Below are 12,573 nucleotides of genomic sequence, written 5' to 3'. Positions count from 1 at the left end.
TCAATGCCTTGACGTGAAATCGTGCCTACATTTCGAACCCGGAAGCTCTGCTGAGACTTTTGTGATGCAATAATGTAACAATTATATTCTTTTCAGTCTTGGAGAAATACATGTGGCGGGTTTTTCATAGCTCCTTGCGCAATCATCTTTTTCATTTAAAAATTTTTCGTGTTGTTCTGAAAAAAGAAAATATGAGAGAAACCGCCGTTTCTCACGCCCCTCAAAATTTCGTGGAAGTTTACACCTATAGTCTGAAACCGCTTTGCCGAGCCGAGGCTCGTGAGTGTTCGTGCTTCTTATCTCGATCGAAGGAATGCCGATCTATGTGAACCATGTGCACTTGCACATTTTATGACATCAGCCACCCTTGCAACGCGTGATAAATAATCGGAAATGTCACGGTAAGTGCACTTTGAAAATGTTTGCACCCTTTGAGGCCTATCATTGTCCCACAAAAATAATCGCCGTCTGCCATGCTTGCGTTTCCTTTCTTAAAAACGTTTCGCTTACTACCTTCGTGTCGAGAAGGCTACGCCGCCCTAGGAATGACAGGTACTACATGGATTTGCCTAAACTTCGTCCTCCTGGCTTCAAACGGCTTTGGGCGTCTCCAAACGGACAATTTTTAACAAAATACTGCGTTATAAGTGCCGCGACTCGCAATGATTAGGCATGCGCGCAGAGTCTTTATTTCGTTCTGCGTTTAGGAAAATGGAAATCGCTTCGAAATTTTCGCCAGTCAAGGCAGATAAAGTGTAAGTAAACAAAGCCGCAGGAACATCTGAAGCCACATGCACAGAGATCAGACGAATCTATGTAATAACCATCGTTCTTATGCTTTAAGCTGAACGGTCGCAGCGCCAGAGTTCACCCATAGTAACTTTAGTAGGAAACTCTATGCTTACAGCCGAGTGGCAAACAAGCACACGATATGGGGCCTTTGTGTTACGCTGTTGTTTCGGTATTTACGTGTCTGCCCGTGTTAGGAGATGCTAAATTATGGGGTTTTACGTGCCAAAACCACTGCCTGATTATGAGGCACGCCGTACAGTGGGGGACTCCGGAAATTTAAAACCCCTGGGGCCCTTTAACCCGCACCTAAATTTAAGTACACGGGTGTTTTCGCATTTCGGTCCCCACCGAGACGCGGCCGCCGTGGCCGGGATTCGATCCCGCGACTTCGTGCTTGTGTTATGAAAGTTTATGACGCACCTGTATGGAAGTGCCGGACCGAGGCCGCGCCGCTTGTGTGCGCAGACGATTTCTTCGCCTTCCCTCCGATCCGATAAGCGCGGCTGCTTTCCTGTCGGGGACTCTGTGTCACGCTGATACGAGCGCGCCGTTCGTGACCTGAAAGTATAGAGCGCAGTGTTTGCGTGGAACCGTTGCGAAAGGGTCAGCCCAAGACGTACTCGTGCACGTGACAAAAAAAAAAAAGCAAATATACCTATAGAGAGCATCGCCATGCATCACCATGTTCAATGGGTTTCTTTGTGTGCGCGGGAGAGGAGCGAAAAGGATGCGAGCTCGGACGGAGGCAAACACTCGAATCGCGATCGCGCACTTGCTACGCCCGTATTGAAACAGCGCCGTCGCGATACGATACGAACGCGGCGCTTGTGTTGTCCGTTTCCCTCTCCTTGTGTCCGTGTCTGCCCGCCTTACCTTTTTTTTTTAACGTGCGATATCGCGAATGAGCCGCATCCCACATGCAGCCACGCTATCTCTAAGGGATGTCGCATTTACTGGATGTTCGACACGTGGCCAAAAGACTCGGGCAGCACTTGTGGTCTGTATACACGATTGTGAGTAGGCCGAAAGCATAGCGTCTGCATTCGCAGAGCATTCCTGTATGGCGGCTCGTGTACAAGAACAAGCGCCAGCGAATAGCGATTGCGAAGATAACATTAGCGAATGCGGCCAACCAATGATAAACAGGTCCCACCAACGGAATGTTTCGTGAATTCGGTTCCAGGCGGCCTGCTCTCATTCATGAAGTAGTCTGATTGAATAAACATTTACTGAGCAGCTTCATACATATTAAAGACTAACAGTTAAGGAAACAGGGATTAAGTGCTTTTCAGGAAATAAAATGAAAATGAAGCGCGCGAGTGACTAATAATTTAATTGGAAAGGAGCGAACATATTTGTACGATTCGTATAGTTAATTCATCCCTAGCTTTCTAATAAAGTGACTATTTAAGAAAGGAGTCAGCGTATGTCCTGTTTTGAGGATGATGGTCATGTTGATGATGATTATGATCCTTCGGAACATGGCATCACAACAGATGATGTGTAAAGAATTGGGTGGTTCGTATGAATTGATACTTCCAGGGACGAATGAGGAACTGTAAAATGTAAAACTGGGAACAAATGACTATAGCGTAATGAAGAAATCAGACCAGATGAATGGACGATTACATTTAAAGGAAGTATATAAAAAAAAGGGTTCACCGAATGATTTAAGCTGGAAGGAATTTAGAACGATGATATCGATAGTAAGAAAAACAGGGATCAGCGTGGTGAACGTCTTGTACGTAGCTTGAATAAAATCACGCACAGCGTTTTTCTTCTCCTTCTCAGCCTTCTTTATTTCTTCATTTCTTCCTTTCTTTCTTCTCTGTATTCCTGTCTTTTGTGAGAGGAACCAAAGTCGGCTGAAATCACCCCCTCTTTTGGCATTATACCAAGACAGAGCCCGAAACGTCGTCAATTTAGTCGCGGGAGCACGTTTGGTTGCATCCGAGGTGCATAGTCATATGGCTGCAGTTAGTCGTACATCCTGTTCTAGGAATTACGTACGGAGAGGGGGGGAGGGTAGGTACGCATTTTTAGTTCATGCCTATGAAGTGGTTAAACACGAATACATAGCAAAGACGTATTTTAATACGTGCAAACGTTAGACATATCCCTACACCACAGAGATTTGAGTATCTGTTAGACAATGGCAAGAATTTATACATATATAGAGAAACCTCCTCGAAGAAAGCCATTTACCACACCGGCTTTTTCGTCTCTTCATGAATGAACCGTCCTAACAACGGCTGCATTGTGTAGCGAAAGAAAGCAAAATCAAAATGCGACGACTGACCTTATAGATCGCATAGGCAGACTAAGGCCGCTGTCGTATAATATCTGCAAACGAAACTACAAGAAGCCCTACAAAAGCTTGGTCGCACCGAGCACAACCGGAATAGTACGCTGGACATCGACGAGTTCCGCCATAGGGTCGAATTCGCTATTTTGTCAGATCCGAATGGCCCAGAGGGCTGCTACGGCCTCTCTGATTGGCTCGAAATGCCGCCATTGAAGAATCCGACAATATGGCGGAATTCGCCGGTGTCTTAATAGCAGCCCCGGCTGGGCCGCGTTACTTGCGTGGTGAACCGACGAACCATGCTGGATGGTCCCGTACTATATGTAAAGGCGTTTATATGACAATAAAATGACATCATCATCATCATCATCATCATCATCATCCTTTTCCACCTGCAGACAGAAACAATCTACTTCTCCTCCAGTGAAGCTCAGGCGGCTAAAAAATAAAACAGCTTATGCGCAATAGCGGTCCCAAGTGTGCGTCATACAGTGCGCGGCTGTCTCATTACGCAGGAGGCTGGTCTATGTGCTATGTGCGCCCGGCGGTCTTCAGAGCGGGGGATGCCACCGTAGGGACATGCAGTTGTCACGCCTCATCATTCATTTCGAGGCAGCTCGCTTGAAGATAGCAATGTCGTCTCTCCTGACCGTCAAGAAGAGCCCATCAAGGCCGTTATGGTCGGCCGTTCGCTCCGCGACACAACTCCGGTCACGGATAAAGCTATTATGGGAAACGAGCCGACGGCCTCGCCAAATGGGACGTTGAACGTCCACGCCGGAGATGAGGTTCGTGCAAGGCTTCGATTCTTCGCACCTGTCAGCCGCAGAAATTGGCACGACCATGCCGGAGACGGAGTCAGTGTACGATTCCAGTTCCCCTGTTTGTGCCCAGTGATGTGCGTGTGTTGCGACAAAACTCACGTCGGAGGGAAAGGGCAACAAACCTCTGGATTGGTGGGACCTGAGGTCATCGGTCTCTGGCGCCGGACTGGTGGAAGCGACAGAACAATGACGACACAGGGCATAAAAAGCGGATCCAGAAGGCTGTGAGGGGCGGGGGCGGACGCTCGGGAACAGGGAGACACTTGGACACGCAAACACGCTACCATAGTGCGCTCCGATAGTTGGAGCCGTATTGTAAAACTCAACCAGTACTTTTTTTTTAATATAATCCTTTTTTTTTTTCATTCTCTTAAACGTCGCTCGGAACCCTTTCTCCCGGCACCTGCCACGGCACCATCCATGGAAACTTCGTCTATACGTGCAAAGTTTGCACGTATAGAAGGTACGCGACGCGCATGTCACATCGCGTGTGACAAATGGCACGATGCGATGGTAATGGTGATGATGATGAAGAAGAAGATGATGATTCATTGGCATTCCCTTTGAAACATGACGGTGACAAACAGCCACCTAGCTTGCTTTATTTAATCAGTTATGCTATACCTGTTTTTCATTATAGTATTTTTGTTTACATCTCCTTAATCGTTTTCATCCTCCAACTTTCTCTATCTAGCCGCACCACTACCTATGCAACTGCTACATGGGGTGGCACCTGGTGTTAAAAAAAAATTAATATGCAACTACAATACAAAATTTGCACGTATCGACGCTATGCGGCGCACATCTCACATCACGACAGGTGGCACGATACGATGCTAATGAAGAGGATTAAGATAATGATGAGGAGAAGAATTTTGCATCCTTTTTGAAACGGGCCGGTGGCAGTCACCTAGCCTGTTTGATTTAATCAGGTAAGCCTACATGTCCTTTATTATAGCAAGTTTTATACATGTCCATAATCTTCTTTTTCTTCCTCAAGACTTCTCTATCTACCTTGTACCGCTACCTATGAAGCTGCTACATGGCGTGCCACCTGCCGTAATAATATGCAACTTCAATGCAAAGGGCACACGTATAGACACTATACGGCGCGCATCTCACATCGCAGGTAGCACGATACGATGCTAATGATGATGATGAGAATTTATTGGCATCCCCTTCCAAACGGGGCAATGACATAGTCACCTAGACAGTTTGATATAATCAGGTAAAGATGTTCTTTTTTTTCATTCTAGCATTTTTGTATATATCTCCTTAACCTTATTTTTTTTCCTCAAACCTTCGCTACCTACCTTGTACCGCCACCTATGCTGGATGGATGGATGGATGGATGGATGGATGGATGGATGGATGGATGGACGGACGGACGGACGGACGGACGGACGGACGGACGGACGGATGGATGGATGGATGGATGGATGGATGGATGGATGGATGGATGGATGGATGGATGGATGGATGTTATGAGCGTCTCCTTTGCAACGGGGCGGTAGGTTGTGCCACAAAGCTCTTGCTATTATGCTACCTAATGCGCTACCTGGGTTAAAGAAGAAAAAAAAAAAACACGATGAATTCCCATAAGCAAATTTTCTGACACCTTATTGCGAACTTTGTTTTTGTACATCTCCGTTGTTTCCTTTTTTTTTTGTCGTTTCCCCACTTTTCTTTCACCAATCTTCCAATCGCCTCTTACTAATCTCTATTGCGGGCATATTTAGTTTCCCCTGCATGCTCTCGCTGAATCCAAGGGCTTCAGGGAGGCCAGTGGTGCCTAAATCGACCGCTGGGTAGATATCTTCACATTCTAATAAAACATGCTCCATCATTTTCCTAGACTTACAGCAGCACTTAGAGGTTCTCACTATAACACCTAGAGGGAAATCTGGCGCCAGGTCTATGGGAGTTTCCTAAGGGGCGCTGTGCCGTCATGGGAATGACGGTATATGTGTCTGCGAGGCTTGTATTGGCTGGTGTTGTAAGAGGCTTCGTCTAAAACGTGGATATGGCTACACAAATAACACCTTCTTAAAGTAAAATCTGCATAAATGTCTGTATTCATGCATATTACATCTTCCAGTGAAGTTTATATACTCACCTACAATGCATAACCAAGCGAAAGAAAGCAAGAACAGACGACAAATTGTTACAAAGCGTGCGCGAATCTTGTCCTCTGTCCTTCAACTATATAGCGGCCCGCTGGTACTTCTTACGTTTCATGTAATTGTACATGCAATAAAAACTTCTCATAGTTAAACAAAACATGTTTTTGTGTAACAGTAAAACTAAACAGCTTTTTACGTGCTGTTTTAGTAGAAAATGAATCATTGCGACGGACGGAACGGTGCTTGCCAAGCGCGTCTTCAAGGTGTCCGGGCTCTCCGAGAACGATTCCAATCCAAAGTCACAAAATACCGGCATTCCCATGCATACCACAGCGTAGCAGCGCCAGATTTTCCTCTAGGTAATATAGTGAGAAACTCTATGCCGCAGCAAGCAGATGCTTCTTCTTCCTTCTTATATCTCGCTTTATAGGTGCGTGTTCTAAGGCATCCTGATCTCGCCTGGAAAAGTAATGAGCTTCCCTTTGAGTTATCATAAATTGTTTCTTTCCTGATTTCGTTTTTTCCTCTCAAGTAGTTACTCACGGCAGGTTTCTTTTCCCTTGCCGCCACCCATGATATTATTTCAGCCTCTCTGACTTTCCGCTTGACGTTCTTTGTTGCTGTGTTGCTCACCCTACAGGCTGTATACTTGCTGGTAAGCTTCCTAGTTCTTTTCCTCCAATGCAACTGCTGCATGGCGTGCCACCTGGTGTAATAATATGCAACTGCAATACAAAGTGTGCACGTACCGACCCTACGCAGCGCGCATGTCACGTCACGTGCCTCCTCGCGCGCTAGGACGTGTTTAAAGGGGCTGTTAGAGGGTTCCTCCACCACTGCTCTCGCCATTCAAATATTATTAATAAAGGTGTTTTACTCTCTCTCCCTCTCGGCTGCAAACTAGCAAGCGCTGGCTTGGCTCAGTTTCTTTTTCTCTTTCTTTTTTGGTAGGGTGGCTGACTACCGCGCAGGGTTCGATCACTGCGGGAACTGGATATGTTTTTTTCTGTTTTTTTCTCTCATTCCCGACAATAGCTGCGATGGACACCGTTGGCGGCGGCGGGCAACATCGCGAACTGAAAACGCCATTGGAATGAGCCCATAACAGTTTACGCTGTAAAAATCTCTATTTTTGCGATAGGTGCATGCTTGTGCGTCACCGGCAGAAAATGCTATTGTCGGCCGCAGCGCAAGCACAAACAAGGCCTCCCCCATCCCTTCATGAAACACGTGCGTTCATGCATGTACATAGCGTAATCTCACAAAATCAGCAGCCTCTTGTTGCCGACATCTGCATATTTATGCTGAGCCGCGCACTCAAGTGAGCAAAAGTTGGGGAAAATTCACCAAGTTCCACTTCACTGCTGAAAGCGCTCTGTGTCGCTAGAGGGCCTTTCTATTTCTCCCCGTCTTTCTTTTTTTTCTCTCGATGCGTTTCAGCTGGTTTTTCGCTGTGGTGCACGACTTCGAGCCCTAAGTCCACGATTCATCACCGCGGAATGCAAGTTGCGTAACCATAGCCTTTGAGTGCGTGTGAGCAAAAGCGGTGTGCAGTCACGCTGCTGTTCGCTATGGCATACCACGCACCAACTGCAACGTTTAAATCTGATGAGAGGAAACGGTGCACATTAAAAAATATAGTGCTGAAGGCCAGCTGCTCGTGCAGTGACTGCAGCTGCGCTCAGACTTAACCCCAGCGTGGAAGATGGACATTCTGCGTAGGAAAAAATTTAGCGCAAGGCTTCCGGGACCGCTGGTCTCCGCCAGACCACATATCTGCTTAGTTGGAGCCTTTCTCGGCGACAAAGAGTTTGTGGTTACCAACTTATTATACATCTTAGCTACTTTTGCGGCCGAATTTGACATCAGCATCAGATTTCGTGGTCGTGTGCCATAAAGGTGCCAGTTTGCTTTACATCATGCTTTACACCAATACGCTATCTCTAATATGCGCGCACTTAATGTCGCGGAGTGCACAGAACCGGTTGTGGTTATTTAGTCGCAGTCTGCTTAACCTTTTGGCTACGTTATGCCGCCTGCGGACTGAGTTGGCTGCTTTTTTTTTTCTTTTTTTTTCTTCTTTTTCTACTCTTGATGTTTAAGACATGGCGATCCTTGTGAAAAGGTCGGATTAGTAATGACTCTCGTGGTTTTGGCGCATAAAACGAGATGATTTAATTTTGTTTTTGGAAATAATCTTGGCCCTATTGGTGTCAGAGGAAGCGACACGGAACAAGATATAATGTGAGAGAGGGATCTGAAGGAGATGGCTGCACAACGAGTTAATCTATGCGCAGAATGCACACGCTCAGAATGACCACTGATATCAGTCTAATTAAAGCGCATCCACATGTGCCTTCAGGTCTTTTACAATTTCCTGTTCTAGTAACAGGCATGGTTCAGCACAATTTCAACATCTGTTCTAACAAAAGGCACGTTTAAGACAGCTGGCAACTGTAGTTGTTTCGGCGCGCTGTTAGCTTGAGTTCCTGATGGTGAGGTCTGGCTGCACCATCGTTGCTTCAGCTTCGCTTCCGCACCTGCATGCCTGTGTGCGGCGGTACGGAGAACGTAGCTGCGGCAGAGTGAAAGCGTTTGTGTAGAACTATGGCTTGTAATAGAGGAAACCATGCTTCGTGCAGCAAACCATGGCATAAGACTCTTTTTAGCGTAGTTGTCAAAAATCAACGTAACTTCCCAATTACTTTCGTTCTATTTTTTTTCTTTCTTTTCTGAATCGTGTTAGCGCTTTGTGTTTATGACTTTACCAGCCCACCATGTTATTGATTTATTTATTTATTTATTTATTTATTTATTTACTGTGTCAGTACCTATATATCTGGATCATATGAGGAGGGCATATACAAAACGGGAAAGACACAGCAGATACAGTATGCACAGAACGCTTTGTAAATACGCAATAAGGCTGGTTAGTATAGTGCACAATCTTTACAAAAAAAAATGAACCAACGATATAATACACTAATTCAAGCGTGTATAATAACACTCTGGGCGATGACCTTCCGCTGCCGAGCACGCAGGTCCGCAGGTTCCATCTAGCTCCGCCGGCAGAGGTCACCTTCCGACGAGTCCGAAACGTGCGAAAAGCGGTCGAGAAGGTAAACGACGTTAGGAGACCAAGATCACCGAGTCCAGCCCAGCCACTCATGTTAGGAGACCGAGATCACCGAGTCCAGCCCAGCCACTCAGCTCGCGGCACTCGGGAATCTCGGTCGGTGGCGCAACTCCGGGCGGCGATAACCAGCGCGCAACCGCCCGACGTAACCGCACGACGCGACCCGCGGGATGGGCTTCGCCGCGCGCGGCGGGCGATGTTTCGCGAGAAATATGTCACGTGCGGCACCCGACCCCTCCTTGGTCGACGTCCAGGGACAGCGACACGCGAGCGTTGCCGCCGCGTAATACGCGCGTATCCGGTGCCGCGTGAGGCGCGAGCCGAACGTGCGGTTGCGCGACACTGCGTGCTCGACGGAAGCGATACGGCGCATACACCGCGGAAGGAGATTTCTCGAAGGGCCTATAGTTGCGACGTCGGGGCGAACGCGAGCGATACGTGACGCAAACGAGCACGAGGCCCGCAGAGCGCGTTCTCCTAATCTGTCCTCATAGTTTGAGCGGCAAAGATGCGGCTTTGAGGTGAGCACCGAATCGCCTTGGTGGTCGTGTTTTCGGTGGGAGAAATGTTGCCATGGGGGCCGTGGGGGTATACGCTGCGTTGCAGCGGCCTGCTCAACTGTAGAGCCTTAATAGGTTTTCTTCATAAAAGCGATAGCGTATCTGTGTATGAACGCTTAGTGTGTTCTTGTGTTCTTCTTTTCTTTTTTTAGACTTGGTTCATTGACTTGCGTTTAATTGAGGAAAGTGCAGCACGTGCCGTTCTGTTGCTGTTTTTTTTTTTTCTATACAAGATGTGCTTGATGGCGGAACGTTTTCTTTTTTTCTACCGATCACCTGATTTTATCATCATTTCATCACTGAACTATCAATTGTTTTTGAAGAAGCCCGCGGTGCAATAATTGCAGCGTTTCCGATTTTATCCAAGTAAACCACTCACTCACTCAGGCGCGTGAACAAGGTATACGGTTACGGTCGAGCCTTCTCAGTTTTTATTTTTCCCGAATTCGACGTAACTTTTCAGTTCTTATTTCCGCGCGAAAATGCGCTTTCTTTTCGGTGAATATATTTTTGCCAGAATAACTTTTACGGACTATTCTGGACCACAGCATCTTTTCTTTCTTTCGGTGATTATCTGGTACACTAACCTTGTCAACGCTGACGCGGGCTCTATAACTACATATCCATCTTCTCAACACTGTAGTTTCATCCAATAATCAATATAGCAAAGTCTTCTGTTTAGCGAGGGCATATGTGACTGTGCAGAAATTAAGACAAGTGGATCAGAGATTCAAACACAAATAGAAGGATACTGTATTCCTGCCATTATACGAGTAGACAGCTACGGTGAAATATACAGAAAACATATGGTATAAGCAGATATGATAAGTCTTACGAGTCACTGCGAATAACTTAGCCACGCCTTGAACCTTCAAGCACGCAGATACGAAACAATGTATAGATTGCTTGCGCGGCAGGTCTGACACATGATCTTGCTCTCGTCGGACATGTTTTAAGCATTAGAGCGTTACAGCGTATGCAAATGAGCTCATACGCCTGAGCGCATAAGTAAGTAAATGCTGATGGCCGCCTTTATGATAACGTTACATGGAAGCTTTTCTTTTCTACAGCGAAACTGTTTATGGCTAGTGACATTTCTCGTGTCCGTCAACAAATCTGCGCGTCCAAAAACACACCTCCCGAATTTTATGCAAGATCGCTTCATTCTATGCAAAAGGTTATACGTCTCATCACTTGGATAGGCACCCGCCATGGTTGCTTAGTGGCTATGGTGTTGGGCTGCTAAGCACGAGGTCACGGGATCGAATGCCGGCCATGGCGGCCGCATTTGAATGGGGGCGAAATGCGAAAACGCCGGTCTGCTTAGATTTAGGTGCACGTTAAAAAACCCCCAGGTGGTCTAAATTTCTTTAGTCCCCACTACGGCGTGCCTCATAATCATATCGTGGTTTTGGCACGTAAAGCCCCATAATTTTTTTTAACTTGGATAGGCGTTTTCAGTATATTAGTCGTAATAGCCACCATGTTCAATATAAATAGGGTCTCAGGTAGACCATTTTTTCTTTTTGCTTGCTTACAGATTATGAGCCATTGCTTAAAAAGACACTAAAGGTTGATATTAAGCTAAGGTGTACTGTTGAAATACCAACCCAGAAACCTCGAAACGCTTGTTTCGTGCGAAGAAGAGACTTATTTTAAGAGAAAACGCGTTCTGGAGCGCCCGCGTATCTCTAGCGCATTTCAAATCGCTCGCCCTCCGATCGAGGAGTGGTGACGTCATGGTCTCATAGTGACGTTGCGCCGTCGGTGAGTAAAACGGCGCCCGCAGACGGCGCTACGGCTTTTCTGCGCAAAATGCAAACGCGCGGCCAGAAACAGCCAATACAGAGCCAACAGCAGCGCGAAAGCGTAACTATGGTGGCTAGCGGAAGGGAAAGCGCGCGACGATAAGCTGGTCCTTTATTTCATGACGCCAACTTCGACGCTCGTTGCAATGGACCACCCTGACAACGACACATTGGCTCGCGATGCTGGGCTTGAGTTCAGCGATTTAAGCACTGATGAACGTGACCTGCTGCTGAGGGCTCGCGCTGCCGGCGTCGTTGCGTACGACTACGAGGGCGGCCTGCTTTGAAAGGCACTCCACACGACTTCAGTAAGTCGGCGTTGAACTCGTAATCATCTGGACGAAAGTGCAGCTAGCATACTACGTGATTTTTCGGCTCTTTGTCAGCGCGCTGTGGCAGAGGTACGGCACTTAACCACTTCGAACGCAGAGGATCACTCGCTGGCACACAGTGATAAGTAACGTTGGATTCGCCGCTGCAACTGCCCTTGGCAATTCCGCGAACCGTTCGTGCATCACACGACATCACATGGACGTGGCACTCTCGCTGCTTGTTCCAAATGCAAGTTTCGTGAGCCAGCAGGACCACCGCAGCACGACGCGATAACGAAACAACTGAAACCCCAAAGCGCGCCCGGCGCAAAGTCGATAGCGCAGAGTCGAGCGAAAACGAAACCTTTCGATCACCCATACTACTTAGGGTAACGTCAAAATATTTTTTCTTAGAATTGAATAGAAGGAGACAAGTAGCATTTTCTTCCGTCTTATAATCTAATGAAATGGTCTTTTTAATACGAGTAGTTGAGTACTAGTGACAAATTATGATGAGGAGTGCCTTCGTCATCGGGCTAGTACTGGAATGTCGCTGGGGAGTCTCAAATCGCGTCATGCATTTACCTCAATTCCTCGGTTACTAAAGCTCTGTTCGCGATTATATTGCCGCCTTAGACGTTCTAGAGCATTGCTTCATCACTTTAACTTGACTTCATAGTAAGCTGAATCCCTTTAAGGGGGTGTGAGCCCATT

The 12,573-nt window shown here is 46.9% G+C and overlaps 1 protein-coding gene across 2 annotated transcripts in view; it reads right to left on the bottom strand.

The window, feature by feature from the left end:
- The window catches only part of LOC142579479 (choline/ethanolamine kinase), a 145,773-nt gene that overhangs the window by 116,348 nt on the left and 16,852 nt on the right, over nt 1–12,573 (bottom strand). Inside the window, exon 2 of one of the 2 annotated variants that reach the window (XM_075689711.1) lies at nt 1,213–1,350. The exons of the other annotated variant lie outside the window; for it this stretch is intronic. Within the exon in view, the coding sequence (XP_075545826.1) occupies nt 1,213–1,350 (138 nt within the window). The remainder of the gene's footprint in view (nt 1–1,212; nt 1,351–12,573) is intronic. 2 annotated transcript variants of the gene reach the window in all.

The sequence above is a fragment of the Dermacentor variabilis genome, chromosome 4 (genome assembly GCF_050947875.1).
Source record: "Dermacentor variabilis isolate Ectoservices chromosome 4, ASM5094787v1, whole genome shotgun sequence".
Taxonomy (NCBI): Eukaryota; Metazoa; Arthropoda; class Arachnida; order Ixodida; family Ixodidae; genus Dermacentor; species Dermacentor variabilis.
This window is presented reverse-complemented; position numbering and strand designations above follow the sequence as displayed.